Here is a 22,686-nt window from a genome sequence, read left to right as displayed (position 1 = left end):
CTTCCCGAGACCAGCTACTATTTCCCCAAAGCCCTGTTGGACACTTGACCCCTCTTATCTCTCATCCCATGTTCCCATTTGACAGATGAGGAGATCGAGGCTGGGTGAGATTAGAGGCATGCAGCGCCATGGAACTTGAGGACCACAGGCTCAGAATTTATGCGAGTCTCTTTTTAGTAAAATTTTAAGAGCAGGAAGGGAATGAGAGGAACTCTTCTCATGACAGTTGGAAACAGTTGCATCTTGGTTTCATAACCTGTTAAAAACCACAGGCTGGGTTCTATCTGAGCCAAGAGACAGTCTGAGGATTGTTCTGTGATGTTTGGGGGAAGGGGACCCCGTGACTCAGGAAAGGGGGAAGCTGGAGTCTAGGTCAGCAGACAGGGCTGGTGCCCTTGTCTGAGTGGCACAGGCCCCTGCCCTGTGTCTCCTGATGGAGCTTCCTGGGCGTAGGGACAGGGTCTGGTCCACTCAGCATCCCTGAGCGTAGGGCTGGGTGCCGGCAGATGTTCTGTCTCTGTTAATCAGGGCAACACAGGATTGGTCCACAAGAGAGCACTGCATCATGGGATGAAGCAGGCCTACCCACTAGGACTTTCTATGATGATGGAGATGTTCTTTGCTATCCAGGGCAGTAGCCACTAGCCACAGGGAGCTACTGAGGGCTTAAGATGATTTTACTCATGCTACAGAGAAACTGAATTCTTACTCGGACTTCATTTTAATTTAGATGGAACCAGCCCCATGTGGTTAGTGACTATCCTAGTGGACATCAGAGAGGTGAAGCACAGACTGAAGACAGATCAGGTTCAGACCTTAGCTCCTCTACTTATTAGCTATGTGATTCTGGGCAATGACTTTGCCTTGTTGAGCCTCAGTGTTCCCATCTGTAAAATGGGGACTAGTAACTACTAATCTCAGAGTTGTTGGAATAGGGTGAAAAGAGAACATTCTGATGAAGCACTCAGCATGAGACTGTGTGTGTACTGAGTGTTCTCTGATGGACAACTGTTGTGTGTTGTGGTTGAAGCTGCAGTTTTGTTGTTATTGTAATGGGAGAGGAGCGGGGGCGAGGAAGAAGGCTGAAGATGGAGAATTGGGCCACTCGTTGGTGTGGGACCACCCTCTGACCCCTCTCTCTGGGGTCCAGCAGGGCCTGGGCCCCCCAGCAGAGACACAGCTCAGCGACTCCCTGCAGGCCTTGGGTGGGGAAGCAGAAGCATCAGGGGTCCTTGCAGCGGCCAGCCAGACTGCTTCCTTGACCTTGGCGGTGACCCTGCACCCATCCGAGGCCACACTCCAAGCGAAACTGAGGCCCACGCTGCCTGCACCTGCGCTTCCCCCGGAGACCTCGCTGACCATCCAGTGTGGGTGGGAGGCCGGGCACCGGCTGCGCCTGGAGCTGCACACGGGGGCCTGCGAGCTTCACGGCAGTGGTGAGCTGCAGCTGGACCGCCGGCTGCAGTGGCGGGTGGTGGCCGAGAGCTCCTGCGAGGGCCTGCAGGTATGTGTGCCGGGGGTGAGCGCGAGGGGTGAGCGCGAGGGGTGAGCACCAGGGTCTCCAGGCGGGAACCCTCCTTTTTAACCACTGCCAAAGTGAGAGAGATGGGGTGAACCCTGGAGGACTGGAGAACCTCCTCTAAGCCTAGACATACAGCTGTAAACACGGCAGAGATGACTGCCTCCCTGGGGCAGACAGGCAACCCCAGGATAAATCAGCGAACTGTGGAGTGTATTACACAGGGGTGAGGGCTAGGGAGAGAGAGAAAGTGGGAAAGGGGGTCGTGAAAAACAGGGCAGATACTGCAGTTTTGTATGTCGGTCAAGGTTGGTCCCCCAAACAGGGTGACATTTAAGCACAGACCTGAAGGAGAGGAGAGAGTAGGATTGTGGGTACCTGGGGAGAAGGGTTTCTCTTTTCTTAAAAAATAGTTATTTCTATTTATTTGGTTGCATGGGGTCTTAATTGAGGCATGTAGGATCTTTAGATGTGGCATGCAAACTCTTAGTTGTGGGATTTGAGATCTAGTTCCCTGATCAGGAATCGTACCTAGGACCCTTGCACTGAGGTGTGAAGTCTTAGTAACTGGACCACCAGAGAAGTCCCAAGGGGAAAGGATTTTCTGAGCATGGCCAGTGTAAAGGCCCTGAGGCAGAGCTGGAGAGGGAAGGGCATTCTCTAGGACTGGGATCAGCAAACTGTCTCTATGAAAGTCCAGATAGCAAATATCTTAGACTTTGCAGGCCATTCAGCCGCTGATGTAACTACTCAGTGCTGCTGTTGTAGAGCAATGTGCCATAGACAGTATGCGGTGAATGGGCATGACTGTGTTCCAATAAAGCTTTATTTACAGCAGGCAGCGGGCTGGATGCGGCTGGTGGACAGGCGTTTGCTGACTTCTGTTTTATAAAAAGCCCATGGGGTGGGAGCACCCTTGGATTCAGGATCCATCACGGAGGTGGAGAGATAGGATTGGAAAGAAGTCAGATGTGGGTGTGAGAAATAGGGGAGCCAGATGGCGACTGTGTAAGAAGAGGACTGGGGCTGCTGCTGTTCCTGGTGATAGGAAGGACGTGGGTGGAGAAGGAGAGTTGGGAAGGGGGTGTCACTGACTCACAGGCCCTTTTTGGATGTGTTAAATCTGACAGGGCTCTCAGGAGGTCAGCTGTGGTCTGAACTGGAGGTCTCCTCCTCTTGGTGGTCACATTTAAAGCCACAGACTGAGGACTTCCCTGGTGGTCTAGTGGTTAAGACTTCGCCTTAAGACACCAATACAGGGGGTGCAGTTTCAATCCCTGGCCAGGGGGTGAAGATCCCACATTCCTCAGGGCCCAAAAACCAAAACATAAAACAGAAGCAAAATTGTAACAAATTCAATAAAGATTTTTAAAATGGTCCACATCAAAAAAGAAAAAAACTCGTAAAAAAGTCACAGACTGGCTGAGATGGCTGTGGGGTAGGTGGAGACTAAGCACTCAGGTTGCAAAGCTGGGAAAGATGAGAAGGAAACAGCCAAGGGTACCAAGAACAAGCCAGGAGGAGGAGGAACCCCAAGGGAGAAAGGGGTCTCAAGACTGGGGAGGAAAGGGTTAATAGGGTCAAATGCTGTGTCAGGCGGGTGAAGCGGGGCAGCTGTCCTAGGTACTGGAAGGCCAGCTGTGAGGCCAGAAAGCCCAGACTGTGAATTAAGGTTCTGTCCCTTGTCCCTGGTGGCCTTGAGCACATCCCTGTTCCTCCCGGAGCCTCAGAGTCATCATCGTAGATGGGTGCAGTGACCTCCTCCACTGTCATGATTAGATGGACCTGCCCTGTGCTCGGCGATGCACTGGTGGGCGGAGCCTAGGGAGATGCCCATGTGGGCTGGCCTTGCAGCCTGCTTCCTGAGCAGGCTCCCATCGCCTCTCAGGAGCAGGTGTCTGGGTTCTGTGGGCCAGGGGAGTTGGAGGGGTTGGGGGAGGAGAGGAGGGGAAATACATGTTTCAGAGCTGCCAGTGTTCTAAGGCTCTTCACCAGTTGGTTTCACGGGATGTGTGAAAAGCACGGGATGCTTGGGCATAAAGATGCGATCTTTGTGGTTTGGGGAATTGGAAAGGGGGCCGGAGGAAGCTCGTTTGACAGTGCAGGGTTACTGAAGTGGGGCCCTCTGGCACTCCTAAAATCTGACCCAAGTCACAAACCATCTCCTGTAGAGACTTATGTGGGCACATCCGCACCCCATTTTGTTTTCAGTTCAAGGGAGATCATGGGACCCCTGATGCCCACTTGAGACCCACCCTAGTTAAGAAGCCCTACTTTCATCTCTTTCAACCCTTCCAGGCCCTGGGGGTCCCAGGCCGAGTCAACAGCTCCGGCTACATTGTGGTGAACTCCACGGCCGTGGACGCTCAGGTGCTGGTCACCGTGGATGCCAGCACACTACGGGGGCTGCTTGTCCTCAGTACCACCGAGGTGAGGGTGCAGACCAGGATGGCCTGGGATGCCGGGGCCATGTGCTCCTGACGAGAGAAGCATTTGGATACCAGCTGAGATCCAGAGAGGACCCTGGCAGATGAGAGCTTCAGGGTCCATGAGTAGAGGAATGAGACTTCCGAGGAGAAGTCCCTCAGCTTCCCCTTCCCCTTCCTAACTCCCCAGGAGCCATCGCTCATCTGACTCTCTTAATGTCATGGTCACGAAAGCACACAGCCTGCTCACTTTTGCATCTGCCTCCTTTTATTCAGCATGACGTTTGTGGGATTCACGTGGTCCGTATCCTTTTTCACTGCTGTATAGTATTCCATGGTGTGCTGGTATCACGATTCATCTGTTCGAACATCTTATCCATTAGCATTTGGGCAGTGTCTAGTTTTTTATTGTATATTTAATTAATTAAATTAAGTAAGTACATTTTGATTCTATTTTAAAAATATCTTCATTGTGATATAATACACACACAAAATTTACCATCTTAACCACTTTCATGTGCACAGTTCAGTGGCATTAAATACACTCACGTGGTTGTACACCCATCACCACCATCGGTGTCCAGAAGTCTCTTCATCTTGCAAAACGGAAACCACCCACAATACAACAACTCCTCATTTCCCGCCCCCACCCCCAGCTCTACTGAGTTTCCTTCCTTTTTAAGGCTGAATAATATTGCATTGTATGTATGAATGGCCCATATTTTGTTGATCCATTTATCCATCAGTGGACACTTGGGTTGCTTCCACCCTTTGGCTATTGTGAAGAGTGCTGCTATGAACATGGGTGTGCAAATATCTCTTGGTGATCTCTCACGTGAGTCTTGGTTTTTCTCGCTCTGTTATAGACCCAGCAGGAGGTGAACTTGCTGCTCACACACAACCTGCCTCAGCCCAACCCCTTGGCCCTCCCAGCCCAGATCCTGCTGTACCTGACCAACGAGAGGCTCGGGCCCAGCTACAGACACACCCTGCGGGTCGGAGTGGATGGCAAAGAGGTGGGGGCTCTGCCGGAGTGAGGGGGGGCTTGGTGGGGCTGGGAACTGGCCTGATGGCCCTGGTCCCACGTCTTCCATCCTAACATGTATCCGAGGAGCTGACCTTCACTCGGTGGCCAGGGCACATCTCCCTGGGCTGCAGACTCCAGCACAGCATGCCTGCACTGCAGACGCTGTGGGTGGAGGACAGGGTGGCCCTTCAGGTCAGCCTTGGTGAGCGGCAGTGATAATGGAAATCATTCATTCAACAAACCTTTTTGGAAGTACTTCCGAGACAAGGGGATGGTAGAACAAGCTTCAGACCTCCCTCTGAGCCTCAGCCTTTACATCTGGAAATTGGGGCTGCTGATACTCATTTTTCCCTGGTGGCTCAGCTGGTAAAGAATCCGCCTGCAATGTGGGAGACCTGGGTTCTATCCCTGGGTTGGAAAGATCCCCTCGAGAAGGGAAGCCCCACCCAAGCCAGTATTCTTGCCTGGAGAATCCCATGGACAGAGGAGCCTGGGGGGCTACAGTCCATGGGGTCACAAAGAGTAGGACACGACTGAGTGACTTTCCCTTCACATTTCACTTCCAGTATTCATTTCCTTCATCCAGCCGCGCCCCCAGGACTGTTACACATTCTTCTCCTCTAGAGCCCCCTCCCCCACTCCCAGCAGACCAGAGCTCGTCCTCAGCCCTCTTTTTCCACGTTGTCCATACACATTCCCTTCACGGTCTTATCTGGTCTCTCATATCAGTGGCATATCTGCACTGCCGTGTCCCCCGTCTCATCCTCCCCTGAACCCCAGATCAGTAGGCCCACCTGCCCACTGTATCTCCACTCAGATGCCTGGCAAGGCACCTCCGACTTTAGCTGTTCCAAAACCAGACAGGCCAGCCCCCCAGAGCGGCCCCTCCTGTCTTTCTCCATCTTGGCAAACAATGCCTAGTCCATCCTTCCCACCGTGTAGTCAAACCCTTGAAATCAACTTCGATTGGCCAAGCCCTCATCCAGGAACCCCCTAAAGCATCACCTCATTAGAACAAAAGACTCTCCTATCACCCAGGAAATTCCAAGGGACCTATGAGCTCCGTGTCATATTCTTCTGTCACCCCCATCACTCAGTCTACAAAGCTGTACGAGTTCTGTGCCAGGAACTGGGGTCAAAGACCAACTGTTAGGGGGAACTGGGACCAGAGGCCTCTGTAGCTGCAGCTTTACTGTGCCATGCCCTTCCTCGCCTCTCCCCAGCTTTCTCTTTTCCATCGACTTCCCATCATCCGACACGTGATGCCTTTGGTGTTGTCCCAGCCTGACTCCCACTGCTGGTGTTTAAGTTCCATGTGGTAATGTAACAGTTCAGACATTTCTTTCTGTCTCACGTGTGGCAGCCTCCGAAGGTTTAACAGGACCCAGCGAGTGGTAGGTGTTCAGTCAGCATGGTTGAGCGATGGAGTGACACCTCCCGCTTTATAGCTGCTGCTGCTGCTGCTAAGTCGCTTCAGTCGTGTCCGACTCTGTGTGACCCCATAGATGGCAGCCCACCAGGCTCCCCTGTCCCTGGGATTCTCCAGGCAAGAACACTGGAGTGGGTTGCCATTTCCTTCTCCAATGCATGAAAGTGAAAAGTGAAAGTGAAGTCGCTCAGTCGTGTCTGACTCCTAGCGACCCCATGGACTACAGCCTACCAGGCTCCTCTGTCCATGGGATTTGCCAGGCAAGAGTACTGGAGTGGGTTGCCATTGCCTGCCTTATAGAGCCGGCGACTTAAAGCAGGAATCTGCTCGCCACCTGCTGCCACGCACTGTGTGTTCTGATCGTAAGGGCTAATGTGCTGTTGTGGTTCAGTGATTAACTCACAGGCTCATTGGTGGGGAACTTGCAAACTCAGAGCCTCTGGGGCCCCGTGGAGAGCTCCAGTGTATCAGGTGAGCGGTAAGGGGACCTAGAGAGCTCACACCCTGTCTAAAGTCTTCCCAGTTGTATATTTTTAACTTTTTGAGAAAAAGGTTTTTTTTAAAAAAAAAAAGTATTAACTTTTGTTGGGGTGAAATACATCTTTACCATTTGAACTGTTTTGTTTTGTTAAAAGATATTTTTATGTGGACCATTTTCTAAAGTCTCTGTTGGATTTCTTACAATATTGCTTCTGTTTTATGTTTTGGTTTTTTGCCCATGAGAATCTTAGTTCCCCAGCCAGGGATTGAACCCTCACCCTTCGCATTGGAAGGCGAATTCTTAACCATTGGACTTTGAGGGAAGTCCCCTGAGCTATTTTAAACTGTACAATTTAGGTATTTAGTACACTGATAAATTTGTGTAGCTACTCTCTAATTCAGAGCATTTTCACCTCCCCCGCCAGATGGGAGCCCTGTTACCCACGAGCAATCGCTCCTCAGCAGGCACCTCCCCGCCCTCTAGTGCCAAACAGCACATGTGTGGTTTGCCAAGTGTAACCCAGCTGTTCCTCCATCCTGCTCTCTCAGGGCCCTGGTTCTTCCCACCCCAGTGGTGTGGATGGTACAAGACCCCAGGGTTTGGGCGAGCGGGTCCTCGCTGGGCCAGGCTGGCTTTCTCTGCTCAGGGTGGTCCGGTGTCTCCTGGGTGTTGTTCCAGGTCTCCGTGGATGTTGCCAGCAGCAGCTCTGGCTTTGAGAATTCAGGACGCGTCTCCTCAGGGTCCACATCTCTGAACTACTCCGTGAGCTGCCGTCTCCGCGATGGGCGCCTGGAGTTCTCTGGTTGGAGCGAGCACAACAGCTGGGCCCTGCGGCAGGCGGGGTTCCCGGGAGAGGCCCGCCTCGGCGCCGAGCTGCAGATGCAGAGTAAGGCGGCGGACCCTGCCCGGGATCGGGAGTCGGCCCCCCTACACCGACACCTGCCCGCCAGCCTCAGGCCTGGCGTGACCCTGAGTTCCAGGGCTAACCAGGATGCCCTTGGCCTTGGAACCTGGTTCTTAAAGGAGCGGGTATTCACTTCCCAGGGTGGCCAAGGCAACGTACCATAAAACGGGTGGCTTAAAACAACAGAAATTTATTCTCCCAACTTCTAAAGGCCGCAAGTCAGAAATCAGGTGTGGTCAGGGCCATGCTCCCTCCAGAGTCTTTAGGATTCAACCCTTACTGGCCTCTGCCAGCTCCCGGTAGCCCCAGGCATTCTTGCACTTACAGCTGTATAACCCTGGTCTCTGCCCCCGAGTCTCTGCCTTTCTTTCTGTAAGGATGCTAGCCATTGGATTACGGCCCATCCCAACCTGGCACCTCACCTTGGCTTGCTTCGTGGTTTAGTCGTTAAGTTGTGTCCAACTCTTGCGACCCCATGGACTGTATCCCATCAGGCTTCTCTGTCCATAGGATTCTCCAGGCAAGATGACTTGCCACTTTCTTCTCCAGGGGATCTTCCCGACCCAGGGACTGAACCCGGGTCTGCTGCATTGCAGGTGGATTCTTTACCAACTGAGCCACCAATCCTATTTCCAAATAAGGGCGCATCCACAGGTCCTGGGAGTTAGGGCTTCAAACATAATTTTTAAGGGGAAATAGTTTAACCCATACTGGAGGAAGAAGGGAAGGTAACAGTAATAAGAGTCAGTGTTTTTGTTATTGTTTGGTTTGTTTTTTTTTAAATGAGGAATTTTATTTTTATTTGTTTATTTGGCCACACTGGGTCTTAGCTGTGGCACGTGGGATCATTAGTCGCAGCATGCGAGCTCTTAGTTGCAGCAGGTGGGATCTAGTTCCCTGACCAGGGATCAAACCCAGGCTCCCCGCATTGGGACTGTGGAGTCTTAGCCCCTGGGCCACCAGGGAAGTCCCAAGAGCTGGCATTGATTGAGTGATTACCGCGTATGTCATCACTGAGGCAAGCTCTCAGTACATAGCTCAGTGAGTCTGCTCGACAACCCCGATCACACCAAGGGACGCTTGAAGCCCCCAGTGGGGCCTCTGGGTCATCAGACCCTCTGACCTCTCTCCTGGCCCCTGCTCATTGCACTCCTTGATATTCTTCCAACACATGAGGCTTACTCCTGCCTCAGGACCTTTGCACAGGCTGTTCCCTCTGCCTGGAATGCTCTTCCCCACATGACTCCTTGTGGGAGAAACCAGGAAGCAGTCCCTCACCACCTACTTCTCAAATGTCATCTCCTCATTGAGGCCTTGCCTCTCCCCCTATTTATTTGCACCCCCACCTCTCCCTCCAGCTCTCCCCACCTCTCTCCCAGACTTTGTTGTTCTAACAAGCTGTGTAACTCACTTCTTAAATATTCTTATTTCTCACTTCCCACCTTCCATCCACCCCACACTCCACTCTTTGTTTGCAGAGTGGCAGATAGTAGGTGATCAGTTAATCATCTGTTGAGTGAACAGATATGAGGGAGTGGTGAGTAGCACCATCCCCGTTCTGCAGGGGAGGAACAGAAGCTCAGAGAGGTTGAGTCACTTATCCGGTGCCACACAGCTGGCTCATGATGAATCCAGGCAGCATGACTCCAGAGCCACCCTCTGATCCACCCCCGCCCCCGCCATCCCGTGTAGATGGCAGAGATCAGGATCCCTGCATGGCCCCAAGTCTCCTGGATGGTCCTCTTCTGGCCTCAAACTCTTCCATCCTTGGTTCTCAGCCTCCTGCAGGGTGAGCAGGCGCCTGGATCAGACAGGGGACTGTCTCACAGACTGCTCTGAGGAAGGGTTTGTCAGGGCTGTGGTGGGTCAGTGATGGGACAGGTGTCCCAGGAATGATCCCCTACGGCCCCAGTTCCCGGGCCAGGAGGCCTGGGGTGCTGGCCTTCAGCCACGGTGGCCTCTCACCCCCCCAACTGCTATCTCTCAGGGGGCGTGTTCTGCCCATCAACATTCTTGGTGTCCCCACAATCAGGAACCTCCCCAGGCACAAGGGGACTGAGTCCCCTTGGATGTGTGTTCACTCTCCACTTGTGCCCCACACATAGTGGGTGCACATGGGTGAACACTGCATAATAAAGGAAGGAGACAGACCCTTCATGAGACCTACTGTGTGCCCAGCACGCACTTGTGTTATCTTAGTTCATCTTGGCGATGTCTCTTGAGGTGGTGGCCTATGCCCACGCTGTAGGTGAGGAAACTGAGGCTCAGAGTTGCCAGCTTGTCCTTGTCTGCCAAGGAGGGCCTCCCAGGTGATGGGGCTGGGCGAGATCCCAGAATCTCCTTTGGTGGAGGAGTTTCTTCTGTCTGCTGAGCTGAGTTGTGGCCTAGCTCGGCGGCAGGGGACTGGAAGAGATGCCCGCACATGCTGGGGGAGGGTGCAGACCCTTGTCTGGGCCAGGCAAGCTGCAGGTCAGTATCATTTGATATTGATTTGATCTTGTATTAACCCTGGAGAAAAGCATCATTGGCTTGTTCACTCCCTCATTAGGTTCTGGGCACTTGTGATGTGTCTGGGGTGGTACTAAGTGCTGGGGTCACAGCAGGGAAGGAAATACATAAAGGTCCTGCCCTCATGGAGCTGACCTTCTGGCGAGGGAGGAAGCAGGACGGGCTGGGAGGTACTTTAGAGGGGCAGTCAGGGGAGGCTGCTCGGAGGAGGTGTCATAGCAGCGGTGACCCCAGTGAGGAGGAGCTGGCCAGGCCAAGACGGGGGGAGCCTCACGACTGATGCTGTCACGGACTCAGAGGTGAAAGGCTCGCCCAGGTCAGTCTCACTGGTATCCACAGGGTGCGACCCTAAACTGGAAAGGGAAATGAACCCCGTTTCCCAGCAGCCTTTGCCACTCTCTGTCCCTAGAGACCCAGACGCAGGCCCGTGTGGTCCTCCGAGGTGGGGACGATGGGATCAGCATGGACGCGGCAGCCCTGGTGGCCCGGCCAGTGAATGGCCCCCTGGAGCTGGTGGTGAATGTCAGCCACACGGCACCTCTTCTCCGGAGGCTGGGCCTGCCCTTTGCCAGCCAGGTGAGGCGTGGGTGGCCAGCCCAGGCAGGGGCAGACTCCCCTGCTAATTCTGTCAATGCCCATCCTGTTCCCAGGGGCAGAGGACCACTGTGTGCACACTTGATGCGAATGGTCTTGCCTTGTGTCTGTCCAGCACTTTACAGTTTGCAAAGGCTTTATTAATAATGATGATAATTGTAACCAGTGGCCTCGGTGCTCCCCGCCATGGGGCCAGTGTGGATGGGCTCCTGCACCTGCGTTCCAGCTCCTGGTCCTGTGTCCTTTCCACGCTTCCGCCTTTTAATCAGAATCAAAGCCCAGCTTGCATTTGTACAGAACCTACTGCATGCTTGGCACTGTTCTGAGGGTCCTATATGCGCTGGCTTATCTCCTAACACCCAGTAAGAGGCAGAGCAGCACAGCTGTTATGCATGCCATCTCTGGAGGCCAGTCCCAGCTCTGTCATTTGCTAGCTGTCCTTGGGCAGATTCCTTAGCCCCTCTGTGCCCTCAGTCTCCTCATCTGTGAAATGGGGATAATACTGGTACTGTTAATGTGAGGGTTGTGAGGATGGAGCGAGTCAGTACCGGTGATGCCCCTGGGATGGTGTGTGGCTCGAGCCGATGCTTCAGAAGCCTTTGCCTCTCTGATGCTGCCGGTGATGCTGGCCGCTGTAGTCATCAGCATTCTCGGGTCACAGGTCCGTCTCTCGGTGACCTGCCCAAGGTCATGTAGCAAGTAGGCATCAAAACAGGGGCTCAGACTTGGTACCAGGTCCTTCCCTGAGATGCACCCCCACACCCTCTAAGACAGGAACTGTGCTGAGTCCCCATGCAGTGGGCCAGTATCACTTGGTGTGAACTCAACTTGCTTAGTGGGGCCCTCCCTCTCCCTCATGAGCCATGGAGCACATACATCCAAGTCTCTTTTCCAGCCTTCTGTTTGGGGCTATCCGGCAATCCTCCTGCCCCTCACTCCCCTCTGCCGTGGGAGGAGGGGCAATTCCCGGAGTCCAGGGACCCAGAATGTCACTTTTCCCACAGAGGGTCTGAGTCACCATGATCCACAGCTGAGCAGCATTTCATCTGAATCCCCTTTCCCTGCCCTTAGCCTGGATGGTGGGGAGGTCTGTAGGATGCCGGCTCTTTGCCGATGTCTGGGGTACAGGTGGACACTGGGGACCCATGGCTGGCAACCTGGGCTGCAGTGAGAGAGCCGGCCAGGCCTGCCCAGGGGTCCTTACCATCCAAGGGTGGGCAGATGGGGCCGAGTCTGATGGGCATCTGCCCTGCCAGGCTGGTGGGCGGAAAGGAATGTGAGGGTCCTCAGGCCCCCCACCCCACCTCCCAGCCTGTCCCCCCCCCACCCTCAACCCGTCCTGTTCCCTCTTCAGCTCTTGTTCCGGGAGCTCTGGGAAAAGGAAGAGATGCATTCTTCCCTGCAGCTGACATGCGATTCTCAAACCAGCCTGGTCCTCAACATCCAAGGCCACAACCAGGCACTCAGGTGAGGGCTTTGCCACACTCTGGGGGCCCCAGGGGAAGAGGAATGGGTGAGGGAGAGGCCTCAGCTGAGCACCCGACCCACAGCCCCACTGCACAGAGGTGGCAAGGGAAGTTCAGAGAGGCCAAGTGACTTGCCCGAGGTCACACAGCTAATAAAACATCTTTGACCTCTGGGGCTCAGGATACGAATGAGGAGTTCTTATTCTCCCAAGCTAAATGCATCCCAGGCCTTGAATAGTAGTAACTAGTATGGCTCTTCAGTCTGGGAACCTTCTGGGGTGCCGTGAAGTCAGGTGGGTCACCAGGCTCCAGGTGATGGAGGGCGATGAGGAAGCTGCTGGTAATGATATAGACCAGCGGTTCTCACCCGGGGGCATTGGGCAGTGTCTGGGGAAAGGTCCGGTTGTTACAGCCAGGAAGGGGGGTCTACCGGCTTCTCGCGGGCGGGGGCCACAGCTACTGCCAGACCTCCTGTAATGCGCGGGTCAGGCCACAACGATGACTGGTGTGGCCCACGGTGTCAGCCGTGCTGAGGTTGGCACACGTGGTGTAGGGGCACCCCCGGACAGGGCAGCCCCTGGGCAGGTGGCAATGGGGAGCCGTGAGTGCCAGGCCTGAGGAGGCAAGGGGGGGAGCTGTGAGCCCAGGGCTGCAGGAGGGGGCCAGGCTTAAAGCTCGCTGTCCAAAGCGAGGAGGCCCCATGGGTGGGCCCACAGAAGACCTGCCGCTGAGTACCACCCAGCCCCTGTGCTGGAGGGGAGATGGAGGCACTTGCCCACCGTGCCAGGACCAGGCGGAGGCCAAGCTGGAATGCAAGCGCGGGTCGCTGCAGCCCTGACCATTGCAGCCCACGGCTGTCAGGCCTCCGGGCATGTTAATAGCCCTTCATTGGGTTGCTGCCATGTTTCTGGGTCTCCAGCCCTCTGCTGGGGCAGTTGGCTTGGTCCCGACCTGGCCTGCACAGGGCGCCCTCAAGCCAGGCCTCTCATGCCTTCTTTGCTTCCAGCAAAGAGCTGCAGCTCTCCGGCCGGCATCACCTCCCCGTCCTCCTCGGCCGCTGCCCCAGCAGAGCCTCCACCTCAGCCAAGGTAACCATGTCCCGGCCACCCCTGAGCCCCTAACTGGTTCCAGATGCCCTGCCCGGGGCGGGTGGGGGCCGCGCAGGCTGGCCCCGCCACTGCGGAGTGTTAACACATCACATGTGTCCCCCAGCCTGCAGCAGGCCCTGCTGGGCCACCCTCAGAAACCCCTGGCTCCAGGTTTCCCAAACAGGCCTGGGTTTACATTCCTGGGCCAGCCCTGCAGCCCCCAATGGGGCCCATGAAACCCCCAGGAGCCAGCGGAGTCTTGCCCACCAGTGCCTGGCACTGCCTCCCACCAGTGCCTGGCACTGCCTCCCCCCAGCCTGGCATGCTTCTGAGTACTGGATCAGATGATGCAGCCTTTGAGCTGAGCCAGCCTCCCCTCCCAGGTGCCCCATCTGCCTTTTGCACAGCCTCTGCATGGCTTCCTGCCCTGTATCCGCAAGTCCCGTGTTCACCTGGAACCCCGGGATATCGCTGTCTCAGGCATCCGCTCTGGGCGTGGACAGGAGGGCCTGTGAGAGCCGCGATTCCCCTTCCCTTGGTGCTGCCACTGTTTGTTCCTGTCTGCTTCTCCTCCCCAAAGCAGGAGATCCTGGAAGCTGTGCCCAGGACCTGGCCTAGGGCCCAGCACATAGTAGGTGCTTAGTGAGAGACAGGGAATGAATGAATGGATGGATGAGTGGATGAGTGAACACACACACCAGCTGGCCGCTTCCTTATCCTGCCAGCCACCCAGCTTTGTAAAAAGCACCCCCACCGGCCTTGGCCCAGGCTGACTTTGTTTATAGAGCACCTACTGTGTGCCAGGCTGCGTACCAGCACCTCACACATAATCTCAGAGCTCTGCAGACTTCACTCACCATCATTCAGGGAACCTCTTAGTTTTCCCCAATATTTCTTTTCAATAATTTCCAACCTATAGAAAAGCTACTATAGGGCAGTGACCATTTACCAACTGGTTTTCCCACCAGTTTTATTAAGATGTAATTGACGTACAGCACTGTTAGTGTGTACAGCACATTAATCTGACTTGCATCTCCTGTGAAATGACTGTAAAGAGTTAGTTAAATCTGTTATCTCAGAGAGAGAGAGAAAAAGAAAAGGGAAAAAAAAAATCTTGTGATGACAACAGGATCTCTTCACTCTCTTTTTTAAAATTAATTTTATTGGAATATAGTTGATTTACACATTTAGTTTCTGCTGTACAGCAAAGTGAATCAGTTATACATATACATATATTCAGTCTTTTTTAGATTTTATTCCCGTATAAGGTCACTACAGAGTATTGAGTAGAGTTCCCTGTGCCATACAGTAGGTTCTGACTAGTTCCCTATTTCATCTCTGGCAGTGCATATACGTCTGTCCCAACCTCCCGGTTTATCCCTCCTTTCCCTTGGTAACTGTAAGTTTCTTTCTTGCATCTGCGACTCTGGTTCACTTGTACCATTCTTACCAACTCTCAGATATATCATCCAGCAGGGTTAACGGCAGTCACCTCGCTGTACGAACATCCCTGGTATTTGTCTTATATCACCAAGTCTTAATATCTTGCCACGTCTTTCTATTTATACTTACATAGGTTATATACTTGTATATATTCACACACATATTTTTGTACTGTGACTAATATTGAGCTGTTTCTGGAGGCATGTCCTTACTCATAAATACTGCAGCTGGTGTTTCCTATAACAAGGGTATTTTCTTGTATAACACAGTAGAATTACCAAATTCAGGAAATTTAACATGTGACATAATGTCGTTGTTGAGTATACAGCTCATCATAAAAATTCCCAGTTGAGCAGTAATTCTGCTTTCTCAATAAGGTCCTTCTGAGCTGTTTTGTTTGTTTTAAATCTGGGGTGCAGTTCAAGATCACCCCGGGCATTCAGTTCTCCTGTCTCTTTAGTTTCTTAACATCTAGGACAGAGGTCTGCAAGCTTTTACTGTAAAAGGCCAGATAATAAATATTTTAGCCTTTATACCCAATACTCTCTCTGCTGCCACTACTCAATTTTGCATTGTAACAAAACAGCAGCCGTAGACGATATGTAAATAAATGGGCTTGGCTGTGTTTCAGTAAAACTTTATTTACAAAGCAGGCAGTGAGCTGAATTTGGCGCAAAGACTGACCCCCATCTAGCGATTCTCTTCCTACCACCTACTTTTCTTTCCTTTAACATTTTATTATTATATTTTTCAGACACTGAAAGATTCAAACACCTTCCTCGTGAATACCCATATACCTGTCACCTGGATTTTTTCATTCATATTTCACTTTACTTTATCACACAGCTCTCCACCCATCTTAATTTTTAATGCATTTCAAAGTAAGTTCCTGATACTGATATACTTCCCCCTAAACATTTCATATCATTAACCACCTTAAAGAAGAACTCCTGTATTGAACAACAAGGATTTACTGTATAGCACAGGGAACTGTAATCAGTATCTTATAATAACCTATGATGGAAAAGAATCTGAAGCTGTATACCTGAAACTAACACAATATTCTAAATCAATTATAGTTCAATTTTTAAAAAGAAAGAAAGCTTTCGTGTGGATGATTTTGCAGTGTCCAAGCAATCATTTGCAAAAATGCTCTGTTTGAATTTGTCAGATTGCTTGTGTAAGGTGTGATTCAGGTTGGACGTTTTTGACAGGGGAGTCACTAAATTAATGATGTTTCTGGAGAGGTCTTAGAAATACCAATTCTTGACCCAGTTTCTAGAGGCTCTCTTTTTTACAGGTCTTAGGTGGGGGCCCAGAGTCTATAGTTCTAGCGTGTGCCCTGAGTGATTCTGCTCTTCAACCAGCCTGGAAATGAGCACATGATTTCACATAGGGTCCATATCAACACATTAATACAGTGCGTTTCATCATCCCAGTTTATCTGGTTAGAGAGTGAAGTCCTCGGGGGTACGGAACTAGCTAGAGGTCACTCACCCCATGCTTGGAAGAGCCAGAACTGGGTCCCGGCCTGTCTGATGCACCGTCTGCGTGCCGTCCTCTGCTCCAGACTGCCCCCTCCCATTTACAGTGATAATTAGAATGCCTGTCTGCTGCAGGCTGGTCGCCACCTGCAAGTCAGTGTTAGAGCATGAATGGCATGGGAGATGCTTGTCCTGGCCACACCTGGGGGTCTAACCTGAGCTTAGGACCCTCATGCGTGCTAAGTCGCTTCAGTCATATTTGACTCTTTGCGACCCCATTGACTGCAGCCCACCAGTTTCCTCTGTCCATGAATACTGGAGTGGGTTGCCATGCCCTCCTCCAGGGGATCTTCCCTGGACCTCACATCATCCCAATGCATCTCATCCAGGGAGCTGTGGGTCTTTAAGTCTGGGGGCTTTGGGAGGCAGAGACTACTTCCAGCACCTTCCTGAATGTTCTGTCAGAGACTTGGCTGAGGAAATCCACCTTGCTTTCCTTCTGACCCAGCTACGATACTCTGAGGGTGGAGCCGAGGGCACATTTGTGTTGATGGTGGAGGAGCATCATTTCCACATGGGCGCCAGGCTCACAGCTGCTAAGAACATCCTTACCAACATCATCAAGCTGGAGCAGACCTTCCCCCAGGTGCGTGGAGGAGGCCAGGGCAGGCTTGGCGGCGGGGGGACGGGGAGATGTTCCTGGGGCAGCCCATTGAGAAAAGAGGAATTGTCCAGTTTCTTGGGAGGATCCACTGAAGGCAGGGCTTTGATGTGGGCAAAATTTGCTGGAATGGATTCTCAGCCGGTCTCAATGTCCCTTCTTCCCTTCCCCCCTCCCTCCCTCTCTCCCTCCCTTTCATGTTATTTACTGAGCATCTACTAGGTGCCAGGCCAGACACTGTTCCAGAAGCTGGGGATGTTGCTTAGAGCAGACTGATGAGTCCATCCTCTCATCGGATGTAGTCTAGTGGGGAGACTGCGACTGCAAAGCATCAGCGACGTGGGCAGGAGACACGTCAGGGAGATCCCCTGCAGAAGGAAATGGCAACCCGCTCCACTATTCTTGCCTGAAAAATCCCATGGACAGAGGAGCCTGGTGGGCTATGGTCCCTGGGGTCACGCAGGAATCAGACACGACTTGGAGACTAAGAAACAACCACAAGTGGGGAGACTGATCAACAACGAAAAGAAAATCAAATAAGAAAAATATACCAGATGCTGATACCTACTATAGAAAAGGGCTTCCCTGGTGGCTCAGATGGTGAAGAACTTGCCTGCAGTATGGGGTGATGTGAGCGGGAATGACCGGGGAGCTGTTTAGGTGGCCAGCAAAGGCCCCACTAAGGAGGTGACAATGGAGTTAGCCTGCGTTAACCATTTGGAAACCTGGTGACAGGGCCTTCCAGGCAGAGGGAATAAGACGTGCAAAGGGCCTGGGGCAGGAATGACGTTGGCACGTTTGAGGAATGGCCACTGTGCTGGAGCAGAGTGGGTGAGGGGGAAGGAGCAGGCAGGAGTGGGAATCTAATCATACAGGGTGCGTCAGGCCACAGAGAGGAGTTGGGATTGTATCCTCCCTGAAATTGGAGGCCTTTGAGGACCTGATCCAAAGGGTGCTTTCAGACTCCTCTGGCTGCTGTGTAGTGAGTGACCTACAGAGGGCAGCAGAGGCACCTGTGAGTAAGCCATGAGCAGTGTCTCAAGTGGATGGTGACCGCAGCCATGAAATTAAAAGATTCTTGCTCCTTGGAAGACAAGCTATGACCAACCTAAACAGCATACTAAAAGGCAGAGACATTACCAACAAAGGTCTGTCTAGTCAAAGCTATAATTTTTCCAGTAGTCATGTATGGATGTGAGAGTTGGACTATAAAGAAAGCTGAGCACTGAAGAATTGATGCTTTTGAACTGTGGTGTTGGAGAAGATTCTTGAGAGTCCCTTGGACTGTAAGGAAATCAAGCCAGTCAATCATAAAGGAAATCACTCCTGAATATTCATTGGAGGGACTGATGCTGAAGCTGAAACTCCAGTCCTTTGGCCACCTGATGTGAAGAAATGACTCATTGGAAAATACCCTGATGCTGGGAAAGATTGAGGCAGAAGGGGACGACAGAGGATGAGATGGTTGGATGGTATCACCGACTCAATGGACATGAGTTTGAGTAGACTCTGGGAGTTGGTGATGGACAGGGAGGCCTGGTGTGCTGTAGTCCATGAGATTGCAAAGAGTCAGACACAACTGAGTGACTGAACTGAACTGAGGGTCTCAAGAATGATGGTGTCTTGGACCAAGATGGGGGCAGTGGTGATGGGCTTTAGAGACATTTAAGAGTAAACTCCCTTCCTTCCCCTGAAAGTCTCCTCCACCATCCTCCTGTGGCACCCAACAGCAGGGAGAGTGCCCCTTGTTGAGCCTTCGCACAGGCTGTTCCTTCTGCCTAGAATGCCCTTCCCTGTTTTGCCAAGCAGCCTCTTCCTCTGTGTTCCTTTCCCCCTTGAATATCTTCCATGGCTTCTCTTGTCACCTTGCCCCATCATTTCCTAATTCTGTGACTGTCTCCCTACCAGCCTGGAGTCCCTGAAGGGCCACGGTCAGTCTTGGTTATCTTTGTCCCCCAACCCCCAGCCCTGGGTCAGGAACATCACACCAGCTCATTCAATGTTTGAGAAATCCTTCTACCAACCACAGCAGCCCCTCGTGGCACCGTCCATGGGTCCAGCCCTGAGCTGAGCACATCACTCCCCCTGTCTCACTGAAGTCAGCACTATTATTCTTACCCCAGTTTATAGACGAGGAAACTGAGGTTCAGAGAGGTTGGGAACTAGCCCAAGGCCACACAGCTTGGAAGTGGAGCTGAGTTGCGGCTGTCCTCTTTACAGGGGGCGTCAGCCTCTGGTTTGTCATAGCCCTTCCACCCCCTTGCTCCACTCTGTTATGTTATCTACTAGCTCGGTAAACAATTAGAGCTTTGCTTCTTGTCTTTCCTTTTCTGAAAGCTTCTCTCCTTTGCTACCCTCAGCAGGAACATGAGCTGGGGTCCCCAGTGACCCAGCTCCATCTTTTTTTTCCCCAGTTCCACGCCCTTCCTGGGGAGCTGGTCCTTCAGACCTCATACGAGCGAGCCCGTGGCACCCAAGTCCTGCACCACGTGGTGCTGTGGGACGGGCAGGGCGTGGCCCTCAAGGGGCGCCTCAATGGGAGCCTCTCCATGCCCTTCCTCAAGCCCGCTGGGACTCTTGGTCTGCAGGGTGAGTCTCCCAGGTGCCACACATTCACCTATTCACTCAGAGCATCATCACTGAGTGCTCGCTTATCCCAGGCACTGGGGGTCCATTGGGAAGCAGGATGGCCCAGGTCCCAGATCTCAGGGATGCGGGCTCTGAGCAGGGACACACACTGAACAAGATAACATCAGAGTGTCTCCAGGAGTGAGAACGCCTATAAAAACAAGCAGGGTTTGGTTTTGGGGATGGAGGGGGTGGAGCTCCTCCAGGTGGGTGGTCTGGGAAGGCTTGTCTCAGGAGGTGACTTTCAAGCTGAGCCCCGAGTGACAAGAAGGTGAAGCTCTGGGGAGATCATCATGGGCGGAAGAGGAGGAACAGCAGGTGCAAAGGCCCTGGGGTGGGAATAGGTTTTGTGGCTGGAACAATAGCAGCAAGGTCAGTGTGGCTGGAGTGGACTGACGGGAGGAGCAGAGGGGAGGAGATGAGGTGGGAGACGTTAGGGGAGCCAGGACACACAGGGTCTCAGCCTCTGACAAGGAGTTGAGGTTTATCCTGAGTGTGATAAGACAAGAGGGCAAGGTTAGCGTGTGGAAAATGTGGCAACCCCCTGCATCCCCGAGGGCTTGCAAGCTGAGGCTGACAGACTGCGGGTTGGCAAAGGAGGTGAGTGTGGCCCCAGCAAGGGCACCTGTGACCCCCTGAGGCCCTCCAGGAAACAGCCCCATCCCCAAGGGCCATGCAGACACACAGGCTGTCAATTTGTGTTTGAGGAGTCTGCGTACACAGAGCAGAAACGGACCTGCTGGCCTGCCAAGTGGGAGACGTAGTGCAGACCCTGGCTCGGGGCGGGCACGGCTTGCTGGGTGGCCCAGTGGGGTTCCCTGGGGTCAGGGTTGCCACATGTGTGCCCTGCAAAGCAGAGAAAAAGAGAGGATTCTCAGCACGTCAAGGCAGTGTTTGTTGTGCATGCCCGTGTGTGCGCATGTGAGTATGTGCACGCTCGGGGGCCCATGGATGAGCTGAGCAGCCTGTGGACCCTGCTGTGTGGTTACTGAGCGCAGAAACCAGCGGGTCAGGGTCAGAGGGAGTGAGGGATTGCGGCTCTGCATGTGGTCAGTGCTCCTGGACTGGTGACCAGATGACGCCTTGAGAACCAGCTTAGAGCCACTGTCTCTGGGCACAGCTCCCCAGCGTCCATGTAGTGACAGCCCCCTTCAAGAGGGTTCAAAGGTGGTCTTTGTCTGCAGCGGAGTCGGGGGGTCTAGGAAGGCAGGAGCAGTTGGTGGCCTTATGGGATGGAGTCAGACAGTGCCGGAGGTCAGGGCAGCTGGACTCAGGCTTCAGAGACGAAGGAAGAAAATCGAGGGCAAGGAGGCCGTGAGGCCTCAGCAATGAGCTGTGTTGTACCCCAGGATGGAACGAGAGCACAGGGCAGCTGAGTGTGACCAGGCGGGTGTGGAGCATTCAAAGTGGCCGGGGTAATCATGTGTGTGAGGGGCCCGAGAGTGATATCCGAAGGCGTATCTGTCAGCTACTGCTGTGTATCACATGACCCCAAACTCAGTGACTTACAGTAGTAAGAATTCATCACTGCTAACGAGCCTGTGGGCAGCTCTCTGGTCTTGCTCATGCATCAGGGTCAGGCCCTAACTTGGATAGGTGGTGCTGCTGATTTTGGCTGCACTTTCTTACTTGTTCGCGGGCTGGTTGGCTGTCGCCTAGTCCGGGACAGTCTCTGCTGAAACATCCAGACTCTCCTCTGTGTGGTGTCAGCGTCCGGCCGGCCAGCCTGTGTTTAATCTCATGATGGCTGGGCTTGGGTCCCAGAGAGCCAGACGGAGCTGAGGCCTTAAGGCCAAAGCTGGGGATTTGCAGTGTCAACTTCGCCAAATTCTACAAGCCAGTCACGAGGCCAGCCCAGGTTCCAGGGCCAGGGCAACAAATTCCACCTCTTGATGGAGGAGATACAAGGCTTCTTGCAGAAGTCCTGGAATGGGGCTCTCATGGGGACGCTGATGGACTGTTGAGTGGCATGGGGACCAAGTGAGGGGACAGCTTCTGAATTTTGTGCAGATTACGTGCGTGTGTGGCCCCAAAGTGGTGCCTGGCACCCTCTTGGCCTCAAGTTGATGCCCCCCCTCCCTGTACGCCCCTCCCTGCCCAGTGGAGCTCACCCACCTGCTGCTCCTGCCCCTGCCACGGCACTGCAGCTTCCGCCTGACCTCCGAGCATTCAACACGCCGTCACCAGGATGACCTGGTTGTGGGCTGGGACGGCAAGGACCAGGTAGGTGTTGGGCTGGAAGGGGATCTGGGAAGCCCACCTTGTGGCCTGAGTGGGACACTCGGGGCCCTGCCCTGCCCAGGAGCATTATGGGGCCAACTGGGCTGAGCCCCGGTCCCCAAAGGACCACGGGAGGAGCACTGGCGGGGAGGAGGGAGCCTGGGTCCCAGCACCACCTGGATGATAACAGGAAGACCAGTGGCTGATGCATAGCAACGGCCTCTTGTGTGCCAGGCACCCCAGCCCCGTTTCATAGATGAAACTGAGCTCAGAGGGGAATGGGGCTGGTGAAAGGCAGGGCTGGGATTCAGATCCATGAAATGCCTCTAACCCCCAGTCCCCTCTGCGTCATATGCTTGTCCCTGTCTCCTGCTCTCCAAGCCTCAACTTACTCCTCTGAAAAATGGGCTGAAGCTCCCAGAGGGCCTCCCCCAGTGGTGGGCCAGCAGCCCTCACTCCCTTGACCCTGATGAAGGAGGTGACCTGCGCTGAGTGGTGGGGAGGGCCTCTCTGGAGGAGGCCTCCCGCTCAGCCTGTCCCCTCCCCAGGTGGCGCTGTCCTCCTCTCTGCGGCTGGGGAAGGGCAAGCTGGCCGCCCGCCTGGCCCTGGCTCACCCCTTCAGCCTCTCCTGGCGGCAGGCCGAGGCCAGTGGCCTTGCTGAGAGCAGGGGCGGCAGGCAGAGCCGGCAGGTGAGCAGGGAGCAGACGCAGGGCCCTGGGTAGACGGCTCTTGGGGGTGGGTGAGCCGCATGGCTGAGGCCACGGGTGGGACATCTGGGACCACGTGCAGGGGAGGAGGATCTTGTTTG

The 22,686-nt window shown here is 53.6% G+C and overlaps 1 protein-coding gene across 1 annotated transcript in view; it reads left to right on the top strand.

The window, feature by feature from the left end:
- LOC129638166 (uncharacterized) overlaps positions 1-22,686 on the top strand; it is a 154,118-nt gene that overhangs the window by 112,030 nt on the left and 19,402 nt on the right. The window contains exons 45-57 of the mRNA XM_055562730.1: positions 1,151-1,504; positions 3,818-3,949; positions 4,812-4,978; positions 5,104-5,164; positions 7,307-7,396; positions 7,561-7,768; positions 10,704-10,870; positions 12,243-12,355; positions 13,361-13,442; positions 16,878-17,015; positions 19,445-19,619; positions 21,760-21,881; positions 22,427-22,567. Coding sequence (XP_055418705.1) covers positions 1,151-1,504; positions 3,818-3,949; positions 4,812-4,978; positions 5,104-5,164; positions 7,307-7,396; positions 7,561-7,768; positions 10,704-10,870; positions 12,243-12,355; positions 13,361-13,442; positions 16,878-17,015; positions 19,445-19,619; positions 21,760-21,881; positions 22,427-22,567 — 1,950 coding nt within the window. The remainder of the gene's footprint in view (positions 1-1,150; positions 1,505-3,817; positions 3,950-4,811; positions 4,979-5,103; positions 5,165-7,306; positions 7,397-7,560; positions 7,769-10,703; positions 10,871-12,242; positions 12,356-13,360; positions 13,443-16,877; positions 17,016-19,444; positions 19,620-21,759; positions 21,882-22,426; positions 22,568-22,686) is intronic.

This window comes from Bubalus kerabau, chromosome 23 (assembly GCF_029407905.1).
Source record: "Bubalus kerabau isolate K-KA32 ecotype Philippines breed swamp buffalo chromosome 23, PCC_UOA_SB_1v2, whole genome shotgun sequence".
In the NCBI taxonomy this organism is placed as follows: Eukaryota; Metazoa; Chordata; class Mammalia; order Artiodactyla; family Bovidae; genus Bubalus; species Bubalus kerabau.
This window is presented reverse-complemented; position numbering and strand designations above follow the sequence as displayed.